Genomic DNA, 21,841 nt, shown 5'->3' on the forward strand with positions numbered 1-21,841 from the left:
GAAATGGCTCCCCCTTCCCTCTACAGCTTAGCCCTCTTTCCCCCTCCCCCTCTCAGTGCCTGAGACTAAGGGATACTGCGGCTCCATCGGCAGCTTACTACCCGCCCCCGCGCCCCCCTTCCTTCGCCAACCAATCAGAAAGCTCGGGAGCGGGTAACCAAGGAACTGCTCGATTTAGACCAGGCAGAAATGAAGAGGCTCAATTTCTCTACAGGAACCCAATCCTCCCATTTGTATCTAAATGGAGTCTGAATATTATGGAAGTAGGGAAGAGATCTGACCTGTATCCACGTGCCCAAGGAATATCTCCTGAGTGCTTTTCTTCTCACTTTTTCCTCTCATGAATCCTTGGCAAAGGAACTCAAAATGATGGTTGGGGGCTGGGTGGGCCATTGGCACGTTGTAGAGTCAGGTTATGGAGGGACAAGGACAAAGGTCTCACGTGTGTTTCAGATGGCATCTCAGGGGCATGGAGCTGAGACTTACGGGATTCCTATGTCAGATATTGCACTCGTGGTGTAATTTCAACCTCCCTGCAAGTCTTTTATAGATGAGGCTCAGGGATGATCAGTAACCTGCCTAATGTTTCATTGGAAAGGCCAGAGACCAATTCAAAACTAGGCTTGTCCACTCCGGAATCCACATTCTTCTCTTGCCCCAGACTGGCCCACCCTGTTAATCTGAAATCCCCTCTCAGGCCCACCTGGGCTTCTCAGCTTGCAACATTTTGCACAGATCCTTCCTATTACAGTGTGAGCATCAGAGGCCTCTCCTTGAACCTTTCCTTATCTCTTTGTGGTCATTTCCCACATCCTTATCCTCTCTTATATCCTCCTCAGAGCTCATTGCAGTGTTATACCCAGAGAGGGCACTACAGATCTCTGGGTCAGGCCCATCCCTATGCAGTTAAGTGTTTAGAAATGCAACTCAAGTGACTTTTCTTATTGAAGTAGAGTTGATTCACAATTTTGTGTTAATTTCTGCTGTATATCAAAGTGATTCAGTTGTACATATTTATCTTTTTCATATTTTTCAAGTGGCTTTTTCTGAGGGGAAAGGAGAATTGATGTTTCATAGTTTAAGCTGGGTGGTGGGTAGTTATGCCTTGTTTTTATTATGCCTTTTGCCTTATTTCCTATTAAATTAAAAAACAAAAGCAAATTCCCTGTGACACCTCTGAGGCCTAGTGCCCTTGGCTCCACCCTAACTAGCTCCTTTGAGGGGCACAGAACGAGGGCAGCAGCAGCCCCTTCGTCATGCTAAGCCTCAGGAACTTAGGCTGCTTTAGAAGGGAGTCAGGAAACTGCTCGCGTGGGTTTACACAGGGAGGCAGGGCAACAGCTTCCTCTGAGTTGGGAGTGGAGACTTGGCACTGGTTCCCTCCCAAGCAGACTGTCCTGAAAAGGGGAATGAATGAAGCCTCCTGGGTAGAGGGGGCTACAGCTCTGCAGCAAACAGGAGGCAGGCCGATGGAGGCAAGATTTGCCAACTCATTGCCTGCTACTGGGGACACATTAAGCCGCCGGTGGTGTCAGAGGGGGAGCAGGTGTCAGTACCATCTGTAATTATCCCACCCAGCACTGCCTCAGCTGCTCAGAGCAGCCGTGTCATCTCCTGATCACAAAGGCTCTCACTTTGGGGAAAGCCCTCTTCCTCTCCACCCTGCTGCTATCCTGAAGCCAGGGGAAGCCTGAATTCTGCACCCAGAGTGAAGAACGCCCCTCTCCACAAGGCCGCAGCACGAGGCTGGCTGGTGGCCCCGACCTGCGGACAAAGGATCTGGATTCCTTCTCTGCCACCTCCTTTTCCCAACCCGGCAGAAAAGGGGAGGCGGGCTGCCTGACCTGGTCAAAGTTCAGACCCAACGCACCTGGAGCAAAGAACTGAGCCTGGGAGATACCGTGAGACAAAGCGTGTGGGCGCAGGGCTCCTGTCAAGGTCATGGCAGGAAGCCAGGAGCATCACATTGGGGTCCTAAGACCTCCAGCCCTGCCACTAGCTGGTGTGACTCCCACCAAACCACTGCCTTTCTGGGCTTCAGGGAACCCCATCTGTAAGATGGATATCAAGCAGTTACTTCTTTCATAGGGCTGTTCATAAAGTCAAAGGGGAAAAAAAGTGTGTCTAAAATGCCCCCAAGGAGACAGGACACACACACACACCACCTCAGGACCAGAGACAGCAAGCCAAGTCCGCAGGTAAAAATTATACTTTTATTTGAGTCACCAGGAGAAAGATTCACTTGTGGTCCAAGTCAAATGTTCAGAATCATAACAGGCCAGAAAGATTTGATCCCAAGCACAAGCCCACGAGGGAGGGGACCAAAACAGACCAAGAAAAGACGACCACCCCATATAAAAAGATGAACGGACGGCTTCACACACACACACACGCACACACACACACACACAGATGAAATGTTTGGACAGAGGCAAATTTCACGTGATTTCTATTTCTTTTTAAATACAGGTTTGTGGGGTGGTATTTTTTTTTCCAGCTATTAAAAAAAAAAGGCCCAAAAGTGCATATGTGAGGGGGAAAAGGCAGAAATTAAGCAATAAAGTAGTTTTCCCTGGAGGGACATGAGGAAGAAAACAGGAAGCAATATTGAGAGAATTCACTTTTCTCACCATTGGGCTTCTTGCATTTTATTATTGGTCCACTAAAGTTATATTCACATTCTAGCTTTGTTGCATCTTCTTTCCTGGGATTAGATTGGCAAAAAAAAAAAAAAAAAAAAACCCTCTGTGAACTGTAGGAAAAGACCAGGGACTCGGCCCAGCCCTCAGGTTCTGTGCTCTGCTAGGGATGGATTATTATGGAAAGGAATAAGGACTCTCAGCAGCCCCTAGGTCCCTCAGCACCAGTGTGATAGTCCTTCCTCTCTCTCGGGGTGTGTAAGAAAAGGTCCCCTGTTTTTAGGATGGAAGGAACCAAGAGCTGGCAGCAAGATTCCAGTGGCTGGCTTGCCTTGTTTTGGAAGAAAAATTAGGCTGAATGAAAACAGGCTACTTCTTGCTCCCCAGCCCTCCTCCCAGCCTCTCACTTCCCTGCCAACCACAGGTTCTCCAACAGGATATGTCTCTCTGACCTTTGGTTCCAGAATCCACATTGTGCTTTGAGATTAAGAGGAAACAGAATGGACTAGCGTCTGCCCACGGCTCCCAAAATTGTTCCTTCTCTGCTTCCCTCATCCCCCACACTGCCCAATATAAGACTCTCCACCCGCCCTCACCATGGCTGTGGCCAAGGAGGGAAAGGGAATGGTCAGGCAGAGGCTCAAGCCTCTGATCTGGGGTAAATATTCCCAAGTCAACTCACAAGCAGTGAGGACTAGATGTTAAACATGCCTGCAGGCCCCTCCCTCTCCTGCAAGGCACAAGGACGCAAAGATGTCAACCACAGGGCCTGAGTCAGTGGACTTGGGGTAAAGATGGGAGGGGGAGACCCAGAAGGGTGACAGGAAAGCCCAGAGATGAATAAAATCAGGCAAGGGTGGTCACAGCCACCCACGACTGAAGAAGGGACTTGGAGATAGCACCATCTTTCCCTTCCTCAACCCAGGTCTGCGCTTCCAGTTTTGTAAGCCCTGGGACCCTCTCCCTTTACTTCAAGGAGGCCTTAGGTAAATGAGTGAGCTGGGGGCAGGGGAGGGGGCTGGGGGTGGGCAGGAAGAGGGGAGAACACTGCGTAGGTGACACAGGTCCCCCAGCTCCCTATTCTACAGCCCAGGACACAGAGATGGGGGAAAAGTATCTGCCTGGAGTCATGAAGTCTTTCCTCTCCCACCTCCGCCAGCAAGCTACAGGCCCCAATATCAGCCCCCACCAAGCACACACCCCCTCCTCACTTCTGCACTTTGGAAAGAGGGGGTGGTGGGCTTCCTCCATTCAGGGATAGAAGGAAAGGAGGGATTCTCATTCCAAAGAAAACAGAAGGAACTTCTCTCCCTCAAGGACCTCCCCTCTGTGCACCCTCCAGAAAGCCAGCACCCTGCCTGCTTCTCTCACGCTCGCACTCACACTCGCCTGTCACAGACATCTGCAGACACCCACTCCTTCCCCTCAAGGAAGTCATGGAGATACAGAGCGGGCTGTGGCTTCGCACATTCCAGTCCCCCTGGGGTCAGATCAGGTGGTGTGGGATAGGGGGAGGCCATGGAAGGCCCCAAGCTGCCTTCCCAGGAGGAGCGGCCCGTCTAACCAGGTCTCAGGGGCTGGGCTGCACGGCTGAGACGCTTGAGGCTTCCTTGCCCCATCTTTCAGGAGGAGGCAAGCCAGGGACCCCGGAGACTCAGTGGGAGGGAGAGAAAAGGGCTGCAAAGAGAACACCCCGCTCCCCTCTTTCCTGCTGCTATCCCTAAAGCAGAAAGGTGAGAGCCGGACCCAAGCCGAGCTTCCAGCTCCTCGCCCACACCAGGCCTGGGTGAGCAGGAGAGTGAAATCACAGTGTGAAAAGGAACCATGTGGGGAAGGATGAATGAATACCAAAGCAGGAACTTTACCCGCCTCTGTCAACCTTGAGCGGGAAGAGGGTGGTGAGGGGCCCTCTCGGAGGGCCGGCAGCCCCATCTCTGAGAAGCAGAGGCAGAGCCCATCTCACTGGCACAACAGGATCACCCTCCCCACCCGCATCCCCATCCCAGGGCACAGGCAGCAGGGTCCTACTCCTGGGAATGTGTGGAGCCCCTCCTCTGGGAGTCCTGGGGGTCTGGGGCTCACCCCAGTCCTGGAATGTTTGGATGTACGAGGAGGTGGGTGGGAGGGGCTGAGGGGGCAGAAAAGAGAGAAGGCAGAGGCCTGGGAGCCAACGGGTCACCCACCCAGACCATCCCCACAGGCCTTGGCCTCCCACAGAGCGGTTCACACGTGTTCCATCCAGAGAGAAAACCAAGAAGTTGGTCAAGGGGAAAACCTGCCAGAAGGGGAGCCGCGAAAGTGGCAGAACAAGGCTTCGGTTGGCAAAAGAAGCTGGAAGAGGGGGAGGATAAACAAGCTGTCGCAGAATTTAAAAAACAGAGACACCGAAGGGTGGACAGGTCACGCCCAGGACAGACGCGATGCTGTGGAATGCACTGAAGACGGATGGGGCGGGCGGTGCCCGGTGGGCTCAGATGGCCTCCACGTAGTTGGCTGGCAGCATGCCCGTGTCACCGGTGCGCTCCACGGTCCCGTACATCCAGCCGTCGTCGATCTGCTGCACGTTGACAATGGTGTCCCCATCTTGGAAGGAGACCTCGTCCTCGTCCGCAGCACTGTAGTCGTACACAGCACGGTACCGCTTCTGCAGGGGTGGGGGCGCGGTCAGCCAGGGGTGCCTACCTCTCTGGGACCCCAGAGCAGAGGGGACCAGGAGCCGGGAGACAAGGACGGGCTAGGCTCTGCCTCAAGTTTTCTCACCTCTGTGTCACACTTTCTGAGAGCGATCACCTTATTAACACTGCATCTGGCACCTCCTAAGGGCCAGACACAAACAGGCATGGAGGTTACAGGACCTCCACCCTGTCTCTCGGAACAGGAATGCAGTACTGTCCTGTGGACACCATGCTGGGTTGAGTTTAAAAGGATGACTTACCCTGTGTGCTATTATCTGTATTATTATAAACACCAGTCTTTGTTTTTTCTTTTTAAGCTGTTGATGAATTTGGTTCTTAAGTTCAGGATAAAGACCAACTCCTGGGAGGAAAAACTCCAGGTGATACAAGAAGTACCTGTCAGGTCCCACCTTCCAACCTCAGCCAAAGTCTGGTGTTTAAACCCCAGCTCTAGGAAATGTCCAATAAAAACACATGAAATCCAACTGTCATCTTGGAAGCAGGCAAGATTCTAAAGTCCTCTGACCATCACTGCCCTTGACACTGACTTGTCTCTGGGAGTCAGCTTAGCCTTTAGGGTCCCCCAGGCCAGGTTCTGGGATCTGTTTGGGTCCAAGGCTGGATGAATCCATTAGAAATCTCTAGAATCTGCCCCACCACCCCACCCCACCTCCAATACCCTGTTCAGACCTTCTGTTTCCACTCCCCTGGTCTGCCTCTTCCCACTGTTCATCTACTGTGATCTCAGGGGGAGCTTTCCAAAATGCAAACCTGATGAAGTTACTTCCTGGCTTTAAACCCTTCAGAGGCCCCCTATCCTATTTAGCACAAAACTTCCAATCCCCTCCCAACCCAGCAGAAACCAGCTTCATCAGCCCTGAAGAGTATGGAGTAAGAGATCACAATGCTCCAGGTTTCTTATCCTGCTTTCCAGATGAGGAAATACAGGTTCTAAGAAAGTAACCCAATTCCTGCAAAATTGATTCATAACCTCTCCCAATCCAGTGCTCTTCATGTACTACTTTTATAAGCAGAAAAATAAATATTAGAAACCACCACCAAAAAAAAAGAGGTCACAACCCTCATGGAATGTGACTTTAGTGACCTCGGTCCTTACCACCAACTGTGCCTTTAATCTCTTGGGCCAAGTCACCACCATCTACGCCTGCATCCTGTAACAGCCACCCAACTCATCTCCCTGCTTCCACCCTCAACTTTTTATTGCTGCTTCTCAACACAGCTGCTGAAGCCAGCTTTTAAAACACAAGTCAAAGCCCTTACTCTGCACAGCTTGCCAGTCATGATGGCCTCCTGGCAGCCTGAAAGACCAAGTGTTAGTTGCTCAGTCATGTCCGACTCTTTGTGACCTCAGGGACCATAGCATGCCAGGCTCCTCTGTTCATGGAATTCTCCAGGCAAGAATAATGGAGTGGGTAGCCATTCCCTTCCAGGGGATCTTTCCAACACAGGGATTGAACCGAGGTCTCCTACATCGCGGGCAGATTCTTTACTGTCTGAGCCACCAAGGAAGCCTGAAGCCTACAAGTCCCTGTATGATCAGACCTCATCCCTCTCCAGTCACCGTGGCTTTCCTGCTGGTCTTTGAACTCTCCTAGAACAGTCCTGCCTCAGGGCCTTCACACTTGCTGTTCTTCTCCACCACTCATTCCTTTACTGAGCCCTTTGCTGCCCCCACCCCTTCTCACTCTGCTGTTTTTTTCTTCACGGCTTATCTATGACCTTTTGCCACATACCTGCTTTATCTATTCATGTTTGTCTCCCTGACTGGAATGTAAGTTCCAAGAGGGCAGGAAGGTGAACTTTTACTCAGACCAAATCCCTTCTGTCTAGAACATGTTCAGTAAGTATTTGAAGCACTGGCTGGTCTATCTGGAACCTTAGCCTTCAGATAACCTCTCAGACTGTGCTCCTTCCCTCACTTGTGCCTCACTTGAGGCGCCAGCAGGTCTCTTATCTCAGGCTACTTTATTTCTCTGAGAATTGTCCCGCCTGAGTTTTTTTTCCTAAAGGTTGTCCAACAAAACAAAACAAAACAAAACAAAAAAAGGGTGTCCAAGAAGGGACGTCCAGGAAGCCTTCCCTAGGCTCACCCCACCTCCCACACCTCCCTCCGCCAGGGCCACTCACCCCGCCGCCGCCTGGGGCGCTGCGCTGTATGGACGCTGGGGCTGCAGGCTCCTTGTAGCCACCATAGGACTGGGCTGCCGGCTGCTGCTGGGGCTGCTGGTACACTGGAAGCCAGCAGGAGACAGGCTCAGGACCTGTCCTGCCAAACCCAGAGCCTCCCAGAGCCGCCCCTTCTTCCATGAGACCACATCATGTACTTCCAACTCCGCAAGCTTGCTCAACCCCCACTTCCCAAGGGCTTCTGTCTGTGTGCACACACGCTGCTGTCACGCCCCAGCGGCACCCTCCCCGTCACAGCAGGAGGCCAGCACAGCCCTGACCCTGGTATTCATGCCCTGGGTAGGGACGGGACCTGGGGGATGTGTGTATGTGTGTTCATGCCCTGGGTAGGGATGGGACCTGGTGTGTGTGCGTGTGTGTGCGTGTGTGTGCGTCCATGTCCTTGCTGGGACAGGACCTGGTGTGTATGCATGTGTGCGTGTGCGTGTGCGTGTGTGTACTCGAGGCTTCCCTCTCACCTCCTCCTGTGTGTGTGTATTTCATGCCCTGGGTAGGGGTGTGTGTGTGTGTGTGTTCATGCTCTGGGTAGGGATGGGACCTTGTGTGTGTGTGTACTCGAGGCTTCCCTCTCACCTCCTCCTGTGTGTGTGTATTTCATGCCCTGGGTAGGGGTGTGTGTGTGTGTGTGTGTGTGTGTGTTCATGCTCTGGGTAGGGATGGGACCTGGTGTGTGTGTGTGTGTGTGTGTGTGTGTGTGTACTCGAGGCTTCCCTCTCACCTCCTCCCCACCTTGCCTCAGGTCCTCAGTCCCCACAGCCCTCCCGCTCACCTGGGGTGCTGGCGGGGATGTGGTGAGGCTGCTGCTGCTCCTGGGGCCGCCGGTAGCTGCTCTCCTGGGGATCTCGGCGCTCGCACTCCAGACCCTCACCACCACTGGGGCCCATGCGACTCTTCTCAAACTCCTCGTGGTATTTTATCTGCAGGGACAGAAAGCACTGGGTGAAGGACCCACAGCAAACCAACCAAAGCTTCCCTTTTCCGTTGCCACTCAAGATCCCGGGACGGGAGAGACTCCTGCAGGACTCCAGGCAAAGAGAGCCAGGTTCTCAGCAGGGGTGTACTGCTACGTGCCCTCAAACAAGCACTTAACATCTCCAAGCCTTGTTTCCTCCTTACAGAGTGAGCATCAGGATCTCCCCTCAGGGGTTGCTGGAGGATGCGAAGAGATGACAGATGCAAAAGGGCCATGGTCAGCTAAAGTGTTAGTGCCTCAATTGTGTCTGATTCTTTGCAACCCAATGGACTGTAGCCTGCCAGGCTCCTCTGTCCATGGGATTTTCCCAGCAAGAATACTGGAGTGGGTTGCCTTCCCCTCAGAAGGGAATGAATGTAAGTGAAAGCACCAGACAAATGTAAGCAGTCAGTTTATGTCCCTGTGGCAGGGCTGGAGCTGCCCCGCTTCCACCCTGGCCCACAGCAGTGACTACGGGCTTACAGAGCAGGTTTACAGAGCATCTGCTAGGTGCCAGGCACTATGCCAGGCGTTCTGCATCACAGGCTCATTTTACCATGTCAGCACCTATACGGGGGTACAATATAGTCCCCGTATAACAGACAAGAAGGAGACTAAAGCACTGACAAGCAACATGAGTTACCCATGCTCACGGAGATTTCAGAGCCTGTGTGCTTAACCAGCAGGCGATTCTGCCTCTTGTGGGCATGACCTCATAAAGCTCTGCTGAGGACCCAGCTTGCAGGACAAGAAATGTCCAGCCCTCTCCGAGGGTATGTCAGTATCTGGAAGATGAGGTCCTTCTCTCCTTGTGTTAAAAAATGGGCAAAAAGAGACCTGAAGAAGCCACACACCCAAGGTCTTCACCAAGGGCCACCAGGACCCAGAATTGTGTTCTTAAAGTCTGGTCTTCAGACTATCTGCTGAACGCAGGTTCCAGGACCTTCCATAGAATCTACAATATCAGGACTGGGGTTTTGGAATATGCACTTTTATTCTTTTTTCTTTTTTTTTTTGGAGGGAATATGCACTTCTAAGGGACTTCCCAAATGGCGCTAGTGGTAAAGAACCCACCTGCTAACTCAGGAGACATGGGTTCGATCCCTGGGTTGGGAAGATCCCCTGGAGGATGGCATGGCAACCCACTCCAGTATTCTTGCCTGGAGAAATCCCACAGACAGAGGAGCCTGGCGGGCTACAGTCCATAGGGTAGGTATACAATCCATAGCACAAAGAGTCAGACATGACTGAAGCGACTTAGCACGCACAGACATATGCACTTCTCAAAGCTCCCTGGGGTGAGTCTGAGTCTTGAAGGCTCAGGTTTGAGAACCAGTGATCTGGAGCAGAGGTTGGCAAACTGGTCCATCAGCCCACAGCCCATTTGTTCATGGTCTGCATATGAGCTAAGAATGGGTACTACGTTTAGTAATGTAGTACTATTAACTCTCCGCACAGTACTAAGCCTGTGCAGAGAGTTAAAAGGAATAAGATTGGTAACACATGAAATTTCTATGAAATTCAAATTTCAGTGTCCAGAAATAAAGTTCTCCTAGAACAGTCACACCCATTCATCTCCCTATTATCTCTGGCTATTCTCACGCTGTCGCTATAGAGCTCAGTAGCTTTGACAGGCCCTTTGGCCCACAAAGCCTAAAATATTTACTCTCTGGAGCTCTACAGAAAAAGTCTGCTGTCCCCTCTTTGCTCAAATATTCCTGTTGGTAATATCTGTTTCAGCACAATCCTCCCAAATTGCACCTATTGTATAAATTACACAGAAGCACCACTTTATGGGAAATAGATGGGGAAACAGTGGAAACAGTGTCAGACTTTATTTTTCTGGGCTCCAAAATCACTGCAGATGGTGACTGCAGCCATGAAATTAAAAGACGCTTACCCCTTGGAAGGAAAGTTATGACCAACCTAGATAGCATATTCAACAGCAGAGACATTATTTTGCCAACAAAGGTCCGACTAGTCAAGGCTATGGTTTTTCCTGTGGTCATGTATGGATGTGAGAGTTGGACTGTGAAGAAAGCTGAGCGCCAAAGAATTGATGCTTTTGAACTGTGGTGTTGGAGAAGACTCTTGAGAGTCCCTTGGACTGCAAGGAGATCCAACCAGTCCATTCTGAAGGAGATCAGTCCTGGGATTTCTTTGGAGGGAATGATGCTGAAGCTGAAACTCCAGTACTTTGGTTACCTCATGCAAAGAGTTGACTCATTGGAAAAGACTCTGATGCTGGGAGGGATTGGGGGCAGGAGGAGAAGGGGATGATGGAGGATGAGATGGCTGGATGGCATCACTGACTCGATGGACGTGAGTCTGAGTGAACTCCGGGAGTTGGTGATGGACAGGGAGGCCTGGCGTGCTGTGATTCATGGGGTCGCAAAGAGTCGGACATGACTGAGCGACTGAACTGAACTGAACCACTTTACACCCATGAAATGTCTATACACATTTGTGTGTAAAACGTAAAAATATGAAAAAAACAAAGGATGAAAAAGAACCAGAGTCAGGAGTTCTAGGATTTTCTGCCTGCATTCCCAGTGGCAACATGCCCACATCTCACCTTGAAGACCTACTGACTTTTCAGAGAGGAAACTTAGGGGTAAGAAAGCAAGCAACCGAGAAGCGGTGGGAAGTCCATGGTTAGCGCTCCGGAAGCGCTGGGCTGGGGCTGGTGGAGGAGGTGGGACAGTCCCCCCGGCTCCCCCGCAGAGGAAACTCAGAAATGGGGACACAGAAAACTGGTCTGGTCCTGAGCAGACCCAGGCCTGAATTCTCTCCAGACCTCAGACCACCCACCTGGAGGCTGGCTCTCACTTCCTGTTCACTAGGATCCTGCCCTGTGCTGCTCCCAGTGGAAAAGGGGGTGGGGTGAGGGGGACAGGGTAAGGAGGGGGCAAAGCCTGCCCTGCCTCCAGGAATAGAAGGAACCTGCAATTCTGTGCCCTGAAGTCCCTGCCTGATCCAGCTGTCCGAGCCCAGCTGCTCCCATGGCCCACCCCTTCTCACTTTCTTTCCTTTCTCGCATCCGCTTTATAAGGTGGGCAAGAGCTAAAACTCAGCCAGAAGCACCCGGGCTACAGGTCTGCAGGGGTGGTCGACTGGGCCCACCCACATCTCCCTGCTGCTCTTCCGCTGTTGAATGATGGTGACTTGCTGCAGCCCGGGCTGGGAGAACAGGTTGGGCAGCAGCACAGCTTGGGATGGGCCGGTGGGGAGGTAGGGAGTGCCTCACTTAGGGCTTTGGGTCAGGATGAGCCCCCCTCCTCCTCTCACCCCTTTCCGTCATGCCCAAGAAAGGACCCACACCCAAAGAGCAAAATAAACTGAGCCAGTTCCTGAAGGGGAGACAGCTGGCCCTGGTCAGACTGAAAACCCATCGGATCCCCAAACTCCCATGAAGTAGAACACCGAGGGGTGAAGGTCAAGGGCCAGCGTCCTGCTCTCAGATCCCTAAGACAAGGGCAAAGGTGAGAGTCTCTCTTGAGCCCACTCAGTGAGCCCCCCTCCTCTGGCAAGGAGTAGGGGGGGAGTGGGGGCAAGGAGAGGCCTCTAGGCTCTCAAGGCAACTGCCCTTCTGACTTCTGTCCTGGGGGTGGGAAAGGTTAGCTTCCCGTGTTTACTTTCTGGTAATGAAAAGAGGCCTGACCCTGGGAGCCGGTGACCACGGGGAGGCAGACAGAGGCCTGCCCCGGGCCCTGAGGGAGCCAGGACGTGGGCTGAGGGGCAGGCCCCCGCTACCCTGGTTGACAGCCCACTTCTTGGGCTGCGGCTCTGTCTGTATTAGTGAAGGGGTAACTCTTGGAGGAAGAAGCACGTCTGGGTCCCATCCCCTGTCACGTTGTAGACTCAGTCCTTCATCGAGGACTGCACGTCCCTCCCACACCTCACCCCTAGAGTCACGAGCCATTCACTTGCTCATGCGAACTTGGAAGAGTCCTATCCCTTCTGGGCCTGGATTTCCTCATCTTAAAAAGAGGCCATGGCACCATCTGCTCCCACGTGGTCCTAAGGCTTCCAACTACCTCTAGGAACCTAGCCAAATCCTAGAACTGAAAGCAAGTGTGGACGTGTGTTCGTTTCCGCAAGTGGCTGATGGGATCCATCTTGCTCCTTAAAAAGCCACTCTACACAGGGCCAGCTAATCCAGGTGGACACAGCAGTGGCAGCCTGAACACAGGAGAACCCTTCCCACCACCGATACGGGAACCACCTGCTCACTGTAATAACCTTGACTCAGCTCTTCACATTGAGTTCTCTGCATATAATCTCCCTTGGCCTTGACAATAATCACCCTTTTAAAAAAGTCCCATAGGTGCACTTTAATTTCCATTTTACAGAAGTGAAGTGACTTTCATTAGTCAGGCCTGAAGCTGGTGATACAAGGACAAAGCCACAGCTGGACGGGTCCTTTCCTGGGACAGGGTGACCACACGCCCAAGTCTGCCCCTGGTCCCAGTTCGTGTCTTCTAGAACAAATATGAATAGCACTCCCTTTCGCTTTCAAAAGGGATGATAATCACAAGGTCACCCTAACTTCGAGAGAAGGGGCGCCAGGCACCGAAGTCAGGAGCAGCTGTGCAGAACGGAAGCGGACCGAGAAAAGCGGGGCTGCAGCCCTTCCGCCCGGGGGGCCACCTGATAAAATCTCGGTCCTCTCAACTTCCTCTCCCTCCCCTGCGCAGGAAACAAGGAAACTGTTATTACTTTGCTCATCGACCTAATAGCTTGAGAAGCAAAGAGGCACCTTAAAGGGTGTGAGCACATCCAAAAGGGAAATAAAGACTTATCAGAGGCCAAGGCCCTGGTGGAGCTCAGTCCCAGACTCAGCAAAGTTCCAGTCGTCTAAATGCCCTGAAAAGGGGTCACCATAAGCTCAGAAACGTCAGCAGAGGCCCAGCCAAAAACTGTCCTGGGACCCCATGGAAGGACGCCTGGAGATCCAAGTGCATGGAGGTGGAGGGATCCAGGCCCCGGAGGACCCTCCCCACTCATCCAGGGCCCTGCCAGCCAGGACTCCAGGATGACTCATTGAGGGTCCATTCCAAAGCTACGGAAAACACATTTTCTCTGCCAGCTGATGGTCTGTTTTCTGAACCCGTGTTCTCCTTCCTGATTGTGGTGGAAAACCAAGGTCTGACTCCACACTTGCTCCCACATGATTCCACATCACAGCCAAGAAGGGAATATCAGGCTCTGGATGGAATAATCAACTCACCAGCCAAGGTCTGGTTTTTCTAACAATGTTTCCATTTGTCGCGGGCCTCTGTGGTGCCCTTATATGCATTACTCATTTCCTTTTCTCAGCCAGCCCAAGAACAATGTATTACGATCATCCCCATTTTTCAGACAGGGAAACCAAGGCTCAGGAGGTAGGTAAGGGGTGCATAAGTGAGTCCCACCATCAGCTCCTTAGTTCTCAACCACCAAGTAATGCTGTGTTCCCCATGAGATTAACACTATTTTGTTTTTAAAACAAATGTAAATCTGTGCTCGACTTCGTTACTAATCAGAGAAATGCAAGTTAAAACCATGAGATACTACTACTGCTCACAATGAGAATGGCTACATTGAACAAGTCTAAGGATGCAGAGCAGTGGAAACTCTCATCAGTGCTGGCAAGACGGTAAATCCATAGCCTGGCTTGAATAGTATTTCAGTGTTATCTGGTAAGGCTGAGGGGACACGGCCTCCAAGATCCAGCAACTGCCCTCCACGTTAACGCTAGGAAATGCGTAGGAAGTTGTCCACAGCCACGGAAGCAATCCAAATGCCACCAACCCCAGAGTCAACAAAATGTGGGATGAGCACTTTAAGCAGAATACAAGACAACAACAGAAAAGAATACACTGCAGCGTCATGATGCTTTAAACCCAGTATTGCCCCAAGGATATGATACACAAAACATACTGTATGTTCAAAATTGAGGAAAATAAAACTATAGTATTCAGAAATGCATAGTTATGGAGGGGGGATAAATTAGTGGAGTTTGGGATACATATACACACAACTAAATATAAAACAGATAACCACAAGGACCTACTGTTACCGCACAGGGAACTGTACTCAATATCTTATAATAAACTATAAGGGAAAAGAATCTGGAAAAAGTTAACTGAATCACCTTCTGTACACCTGAAACTAACACATTGTAAATCAACTATACTTCAGTTTTAAAAAAAGAAATATCACATACTTAAAAAAAAAACGCATACAGGGTGTCCAACAAGCCCGTCTCCAGCCATTTGACTCTGGGGCTAGAATTTTCTTTGACTTTACTATTTACTACTGATTGGGCCCAAACTATAAGGACCTGAAGGGTTTCCCAGGTGGTGCTGGTGGCAAAGAACCCACCTACCAATGCAGGAGTCGTAAGAGACACGAATTCGATCCCTGGGTCAGGAAGATCCCCTGGAGAAGGGCATGGCAACCCACTCCAGTATCGTGCCTACAGAACCCCCTGGACAGAGGGGCCTGGTGGGCTACAGTCCACAGGGTCACAAAGAGTCAGACACGACCAAAGCAACTTAGCATGTATGCATGCCTGCATAAGGACCGAAGCTAATTTAAAAAATATGAGCTGCTAATTATTTCTGACTGTGAGAAATGCAAAAGATTTCTGCCTGTAGCAAGGCTATCTCCAAAGCTTATGGTTTTACAGTCCTGTAGGACATTAACTAGTTCAGCAGCTAATGGCAGAACACTAACCAGTTCTATATCTAATTATATCCAGTGCTTTCTTTCACAGACTAGGCCTCACCTCTGCCTGTCAGATGCTCCCAGCTGGTTCCTCATAATTAAGTTAATTATATGATAGGTACTCACTACATGAGAGTTATGTCTGTTTTTTGAACACTTTGAAAGCTCTATTTTGACAGGGGGCTGTCATGCTCTGCTTCCTGCCTTGCATGGTGAACACACACACAGGTGTTTATGTGTTATATTTTACAGAAAAAGGAAAAGTTAAAAAGACCCAAAACTGCATACAGGAAATCTATATATGAGGAAATATGTAGGTAAATGAAAACTTGTCTACTTGAAGGCAGGGGCTCCTAGTAAAGGGACTTAGCAACTAAAAGTCCTTCTGTCTAGGACTTCCCTGTTGGTCCAGTGGTTAAGAATCCGCCTGCCAATGCAGGGGACACAGGTTTGATCTCTGGTCTGGGAAGATCCCACAGGCTGTAGGGCAACTAAGCCCGTGCCTCGAGTCCCTGCTCCGCAACAGAAGCCACCGCAACAGGATGCCCGCACACGGCAACCGGAGAGCAGCACACTGCAGCTAGAGAAGGCCCATGAGCAGCAACTAAGACCCAGCACAGCCGGAGAAACAGAGAGGCTCCCATCCGTTACAGTCACCTGAGCTGGTGCCCAGGCCAGGCTGATACTGGGTTGGCCAAAAAGTTGGTTCGATTCTGTCCATAACATCCTGTGGAAAACCCCGAATGAACTTTTTGGTCAACCCAGTTTAACTGAGTCACTTTGCTATATAGCAGTAACGAACACAACATAGAAAGCCAACTATACTTCAACTAAAAAAAAGTCAATCAAGAGGCCTAACTTACTAGCACCTTGCCTCCCAAGTTTCCACACATTTTTAGTTCTAGACACAGGCCCAACTTTTGAGCCAAACTTTAGTCCATGTCCCTTCTTTCACCACCATATAGAAAGCAAAGTCTACCTTTAAATTAACAGCAATGGACAATATCTATCTCAGACTAAGTGCTTGACATTTTCCTCACAAATGAGGAGGCGTCTGACAATAACCCGGGAAATGAGTGACCAGCTCATACAGGAACACTATTTTGGATACAAAACAGAAGGTGTGGCTCTAGACATCATCGTTCCCAAAACTCCTCTGGAGGAAGGACAATTTAATAACGCGGTTTAAAGTTCCCTGGGGGTTCTGGGATGTAGCCAGGACTGGCACCTTTGGTGAAGCTCTTTTCAGACTCTCTTGGTGATGATTCTCACACTGCAGGGAACTCAGGGAATGTGTTAAAAATGCTGGTTCTTGAAAAAAGAAATTTTATTTTCTATCACTTTTAATTTTGTATCTATATGAGATGATCTGCTCAACTTATTGTGATAATCATTTCATGATGGAGGTAAATCCAATCATTATGCTGGACACCTTACACATATACAGTGCATCATGTCAATTACAGCTCAATAAAAATGGAAGAAAAGATCAAAAACAACAAGAATAATTTAAAAAATAAAATGCTAGTTCCTGAGACTTCCTTGGTGCTCCAGTGGTGAAGACACCATATTCCCAATGCAGGGGACTCAGGTTCAATTCCTGGTCAGGGAACTAGAGGCCACATCCCACAACTAAGACCAAGCATAGCCAAATAAATAAACATTAAAAAAAAAATGCTAGTTCCTAAATATGAGATAAAATTAATGCAGTTTCTGGGCTCTGCTCCCAGGCAGTCCCAGGAGGAGGCCTCTGAGGCTGTATTTTCTTTTTTTTAGCCTGTATCTTCAATCAACCTTTTCAAGTAATTGAAGTACAGCTCTTTGGAAGCCCACAGCTGACAGACTAAGGGCATTTGCCAAAACCAAGAGTCTTCCAGCTCTGTGGTCGTGTCACAGGTCCCAGCTAAAGCTGCAAAAGCAGAACCAGGTCAGGCATCAGTCACCTCCCCACCTCAGATAGAGGACAATCAGCTCATTGCAGCCCTGTGGCTACTGATAAGATGGTATCTGCCCAGGTGTGGGTGTCTTGGCCAGAGTGAGTTGTTACCAGGGCTCCTCAGACACTAATACCTCCAATAACTAGTTGGGGGGGAGAGGTTGGGGAGTACAGGTGCAATAGGCTGGGTGTGGAGTATTCTGGAAGCGTTCCAGAAAAGCTGGCAAGGATGACTGGGCTTGCCTCCCCCTTCTAAAAGCCACACGCTGGAAACAATGAGTGAATGTGCTGGGGGGTTGCGGTTGTAGGAAGGGAGCAGGTGTCCAGATAACAGTCTTCACAATGAAAGGCCAGAGGCTAAAGTCTCAAGAGTCCAGTTTTCTGTATCTTCCTTCCCTGTTACCTGAGGTTTCCCCTCCCTCCTGTTTTCCATGAGGACAGCTGAGACCCACACCTTCTTCCCACTTTCTTCTGGGCACAACCTGCAGGGAAGCTCTCGGGTTGGGGCCAGGCCCTAGCTAATAAAGAAGCAATTGAGACAGGCTTGTTTGAGGGGAAGAGGGGATTACAGCTGTCAGAGGCATCTTAGCCCAAGGGAAGCCCTCCATTTCCTCAAGCCACGAATTTCAAGCTGCGGGTCAACAATATAATTGCGAAACCCGGCATCTTTAACAAACTAAAATAGAACAGAAAATATCCGAATGTCCTTTAAATGGAAGAGCACTCTTTCCTGAAAGTTTTGGTTCTGTTTCTCTTAAATAAATCAGCAAGCCTGTTCAGTGGGCCACAACATGAAATGTATTTCATACTGCAGGCTGCTGATCTAAGTTTAAGAGCCAAAGTCTCAGGCATGGCCACTTCTGATGGCTTGGGTCCTGGCTTCTGACATCTACCTGAGCCACAGCAAGTCGACCCTAACAATGGTCCAACTTACTTCCAGGAGTGCCTGATCAAGGAGGTCTGAGGGCTGGATGCCGGATAGACCACCCAAAACTCAGGGCCCCTGAAGCCTCTGTCCCCAGTCCCTCAGCCCAGAGTGACACCAGGCAACCTGCCAACCCCTCCTGAACCAGACCTGAAGACACCTGCTTGCCCAGTCCTTTATGGGACTCTGTGCAACACAAGCCATGTCCATGCCTGTGGCTCACAGTGGTGCCCCCGCATTGCCCAAAGCCCCCTAAGCAGCCTCCCTATAAGCCCAGAGCTGCACAGGCTGCTAGTCTGGCTCCGCCAAGCAGGAAACTGAGGCCTGTCCCCTGCCACAGGTGCCATAAGGGGCGTTGATCCACTGCCCACTCTGCACACCAGCCCTGCCATGGCTAGACACTGGTGACCACCCTGGACCTGGGAGGGCCAGGCCAAGGGGTGCAGAGCCAGCGAGCAAAACCCGACTGGGGTTTTTACACAGGAAGGAAGAGCAAGGCGAGGTGGGGGAGGAGGCTGAAGAAGGGCGGAAATGACTGCAATGTCGGCACCCAGAGGCAGTCGATGGGGAGGCCAGCCCCTCCCCACCCCTGCCACCCAGTTCTGACCTTTGTGCTCAGACAAAACAGCTAGTCCGGACCCTGGCCCTCGCCATAGCCAGCAGGGAGAGGGGGGAAATTTCAGAGAGAGTGGGGGATGAGGGGGGTGATTAAGCACAAAGGCCCTCCCAAAAAGTCCAGTTCTTTCAAGGTGGAAATATTATGTGGGCAGAGGGTATCAAAGGGGCAATCTGGGGGTGCACAGAGGAAAGGCATCTTGGGAACCCCAAACCCTTCCCTTCCCTCGGCTCAAGCAGGCACCAGCCAGGCCTGCTGAGGAAAGCAGGGGTGGCACAGAACTGGCCTCATGCACAACTGCCAGGCAGGTGGGGAGGAGACAAGAAGGGAGCGCCAGGGTCAGGGTAGTACCCGCGGAGCAGGGGACCTTACATTACTGATCTGGTCCTGGGTCTTCTTGATTCTCTGGAGCTCAGGCGTGTCTGCCACCACGCTGAAGCCTTTGCCCTTGTTCTTCTCAAACTCCTCCTTGTAGCGTACCTGGAGGACCAAGGTGGTGGAGAGGGATCAGAGTCGAGGCAGGGGGAGCAGAAAGGGCTCCAGCCTGCAGCAACCAGCCAGGAGAGACCCTGACCAGAAACCCCCCTGCAGTGACATCCACTCCCACCTCCCAACTCCAGGCAGAAACCTTGACCAAAAAGTATCAGACCAATGATAATAAACTATTACTATGTATTCATATTTGGTGTATCCTGAGTGCCAAGAGCTTTACATGAACTGTCATTTAAGTCTTGCTATAGACTATCGTTAGTTCCATTTTACAGACAAGGAAACCTGAGCCACAGAAAGGGAAAGTCACCTGCCCAAGCTCACACAGCTTAGCAGCACAAGTTCAAAGCCAATAGGATGAAACTTTCATCTGCCTGACTCCTGAACCTTCACCACAGCCCATCCTGCCTGACGGCGAGAGGAAGAAGGTTCTTTCCAAGGACTGCCCCAGCCCTCACCCTGGCCAGGATGTGGTCCTACCCGCTGAGAGCCTGGGGGAGTTTCTGAGTGAGGGCTGTGCCAAGGGACAAAGTTGGTGCCCAGAAAGGAGGGCGGTAAGACAGCCACTCAGAAGACTCAATCAATGAGCCTTTGAGAGGCCCCAGTGGCTGCCTGGAGCCTGCCAGCCTGGCTTTTGAGGTCAGCACCACAGGAGGGGATGAAATGGGTGGGGGACAGATAGCACGTCAGGCTTCCAAGTGCCAAGAAAGACCCCTACCACCCCCTCCAATGCCCCTCTCTTCTGAGTATTCCATGGAAACCTGAGTAGTAGAGGGGCTTAAGTCAGACATTCAGAAAAGATTTCCCAAGCACTAAAGGAACTGAAATATGAAAACTGTCCTCCCCTGGGGGTTTTGAAGAACAGAATGGAGGCTGGAAATGGCCCTGGGACAGGGACCTATTCCTCCGGCTTTCAGAGTCTTTACTGTCCACCTCGGCAGCAGCTGTTCCAAAGCCCACCAGCTGCCTGGACTTCTTCCATGCAGGCTGCACTGTCCTGGGGGCAGGTCAGCCCAGGACACAAGGCCTAGGACCTTGGGAATTTCCAGGCCTTTCCCGGGCATGGAGTCATCTGGCCTCAGAGCTGAGCTGCACCGTGACCCGACTGACAACACGCACCTGTCGGTTCCTCTGCACCCCCCAGGGGTCAGGGTCCCTGTCTGTCTCCAGAGCCCCAGCTCACCCATCCAACAAGGGCTTCTTGTTCCTAAAAGGTTCCAGAACCTCCTTTGTTCTGACCCAGACTGAAATAAAGGCCTGGATGTGTTAGGTCCCCTCAGACTAGAAGTTAACACAGTGGGTTCAGGTACCAACCCCCCCCAAGGGCCTAGAACTGCCCCACAGCGGCTCTTCCAAGAAGGCCTGGGCCAGCACAACAACTCTTAGTGGTAGGGGTGGGTTGGGGGGGAGACCCTTCTGGAAGCAGGCATCAAGAAAGGTAAAGCACTGAGAGTCAAAAATGCATCGCTCCAGATGCAGAGGCACCAGATCTAAGACCTCTGGCCTTGATTTCCTCACCTGTAAGAGGACTGTCCATAATGGAGAGGGGGCTTCCTACCACCCAGCAAGAGCAAAGAGCCCGTGGGAGTTGGTATGAACACAGGTTGTCTCCCACTTGCTGATTGATCTTGGGCAACTGATTTAACCTCTTGGGCCTCAGTGTCCACATCTGTAAAATGGGGATCATGACACACCCATTCTAATCAAAGATACAGGTGGCTTTAAAGCAACAAACACATATGAAGCACATGATAAGTCACTTCAGTCGTGTCCGACTCTGTGTGACCCCATGGACAGAGCCCACCAGGCTCCTCCGTCCACAGGATTCTCCAGGCGAGAACACTGGAGTGGGGTGCCATTTGGCAGCGTTCAGTGTGCAAGGATAAGGGTTAAGTGTAAAGGTGCTTTGTCGAGTGCTGAACAAACACCAGTCCCTGACTCCTTCCTCCACTTCCTGGCCCTCTGGAGGGTCAGGCCCCTAATCCTGGGGAATAATTGTCATGGCAACACTACAATGACATCAGCTGGTTCCCAGGCTCAGGAACTACCTCTCCCTCCCTGCTGGGGAGGGATAATTCATTTCACTCCTGGCACAGGCAGCCCAGAGAGGGCGGGGCTGGAAGGAGCAGGGGGCAAGAAAGGACGGAGGCCTGTGCTCAGCACTACTTTGCTCTGTGTTCCTGGGCAAGTTGGGCCCCCTCTCTGGGTCTCCTGAGAGTGGCCAGCCAGCTGATCAATAAAAGTGCTCCTGGTTCTGGAGTTTCTGAAGCACCTGCCCCTGACTATGGAAAATCAAGGTGGGGAAGATTCTCTGGCCATCTGGAGCTGGAGTAGGTGGCAGAGTTTTGTGAAAGTCAAGGAACCAGAAGTCTGGGGAGGGCCCCACATGGAACCTCGCTCATCACCCAAGCTGGAGTGCTTGCCCTCCTCGGGGATGGCTTACCAGGATGTGACAGGGGGCTCTGAGCGGGGAAGTGACCTGCCCAAGGTCACTCAACCTGCCTTGTCGGTTCAACTCAGGAGTCCTGTCTGAATGCTTCCTGCCTGGGCCTCCCACCCTGGACACTCCCAAGGTAGAGAGGGGAGTGAGGCCTGAGGCTTCTCAGGCCTGAACAATCAGGGCCTAAGAAATTCCACTTTTCATATATAGATTTATTAATTATTCTCCCAGATTCTAGCTTGTTCATCAC

General features: G+C 51.2%; 1 protein-coding gene across 4 annotated transcripts in view; it reads right to left on the reverse strand.

The window, feature by feature from the left end:
* Positions 1–2,191: 2,191 nt before the first annotated feature.
* The window catches only part of LASP1 (LIM and SH3 protein 1), a 40,753-nt gene continuing 21,103 nt past the window's right edge, over positions 2,192–21,841 (reverse strand). For all 4 annotated transcript variants that reach the window (XM_055576024.1, XM_055576026.1, XM_055576023.1 and 1 more), the window contains 4 exons: positions 19,035–19,142; positions 8,292–8,439; positions 7,463–7,566; positions 2,192–5,283 (listed from right to left, as the gene is read on the reverse strand). In XM_055576024.1, the coding sequence (XP_055431999.1) occupies positions 5,110–5,283; positions 7,463–7,566; positions 8,292–8,439; positions 19,035–19,142 (534 nt within the window). In that variant the 3' untranslated portion in view covers positions 2,192–5,109. The remainder of the gene's footprint in view (positions 5,284–7,462; positions 7,567–8,291; positions 8,440–19,034; positions 19,143–21,841) is intronic.

Source organism: Bubalus kerabau, chromosome 4 (genome assembly GCF_029407905.1).
Source record: "Bubalus kerabau isolate K-KA32 ecotype Philippines breed swamp buffalo chromosome 4, PCC_UOA_SB_1v2, whole genome shotgun sequence".
NCBI classification, from domain to species: domain Eukaryota; kingdom Metazoa; phylum Chordata; class Mammalia; order Artiodactyla; family Bovidae; genus Bubalus; species Bubalus kerabau.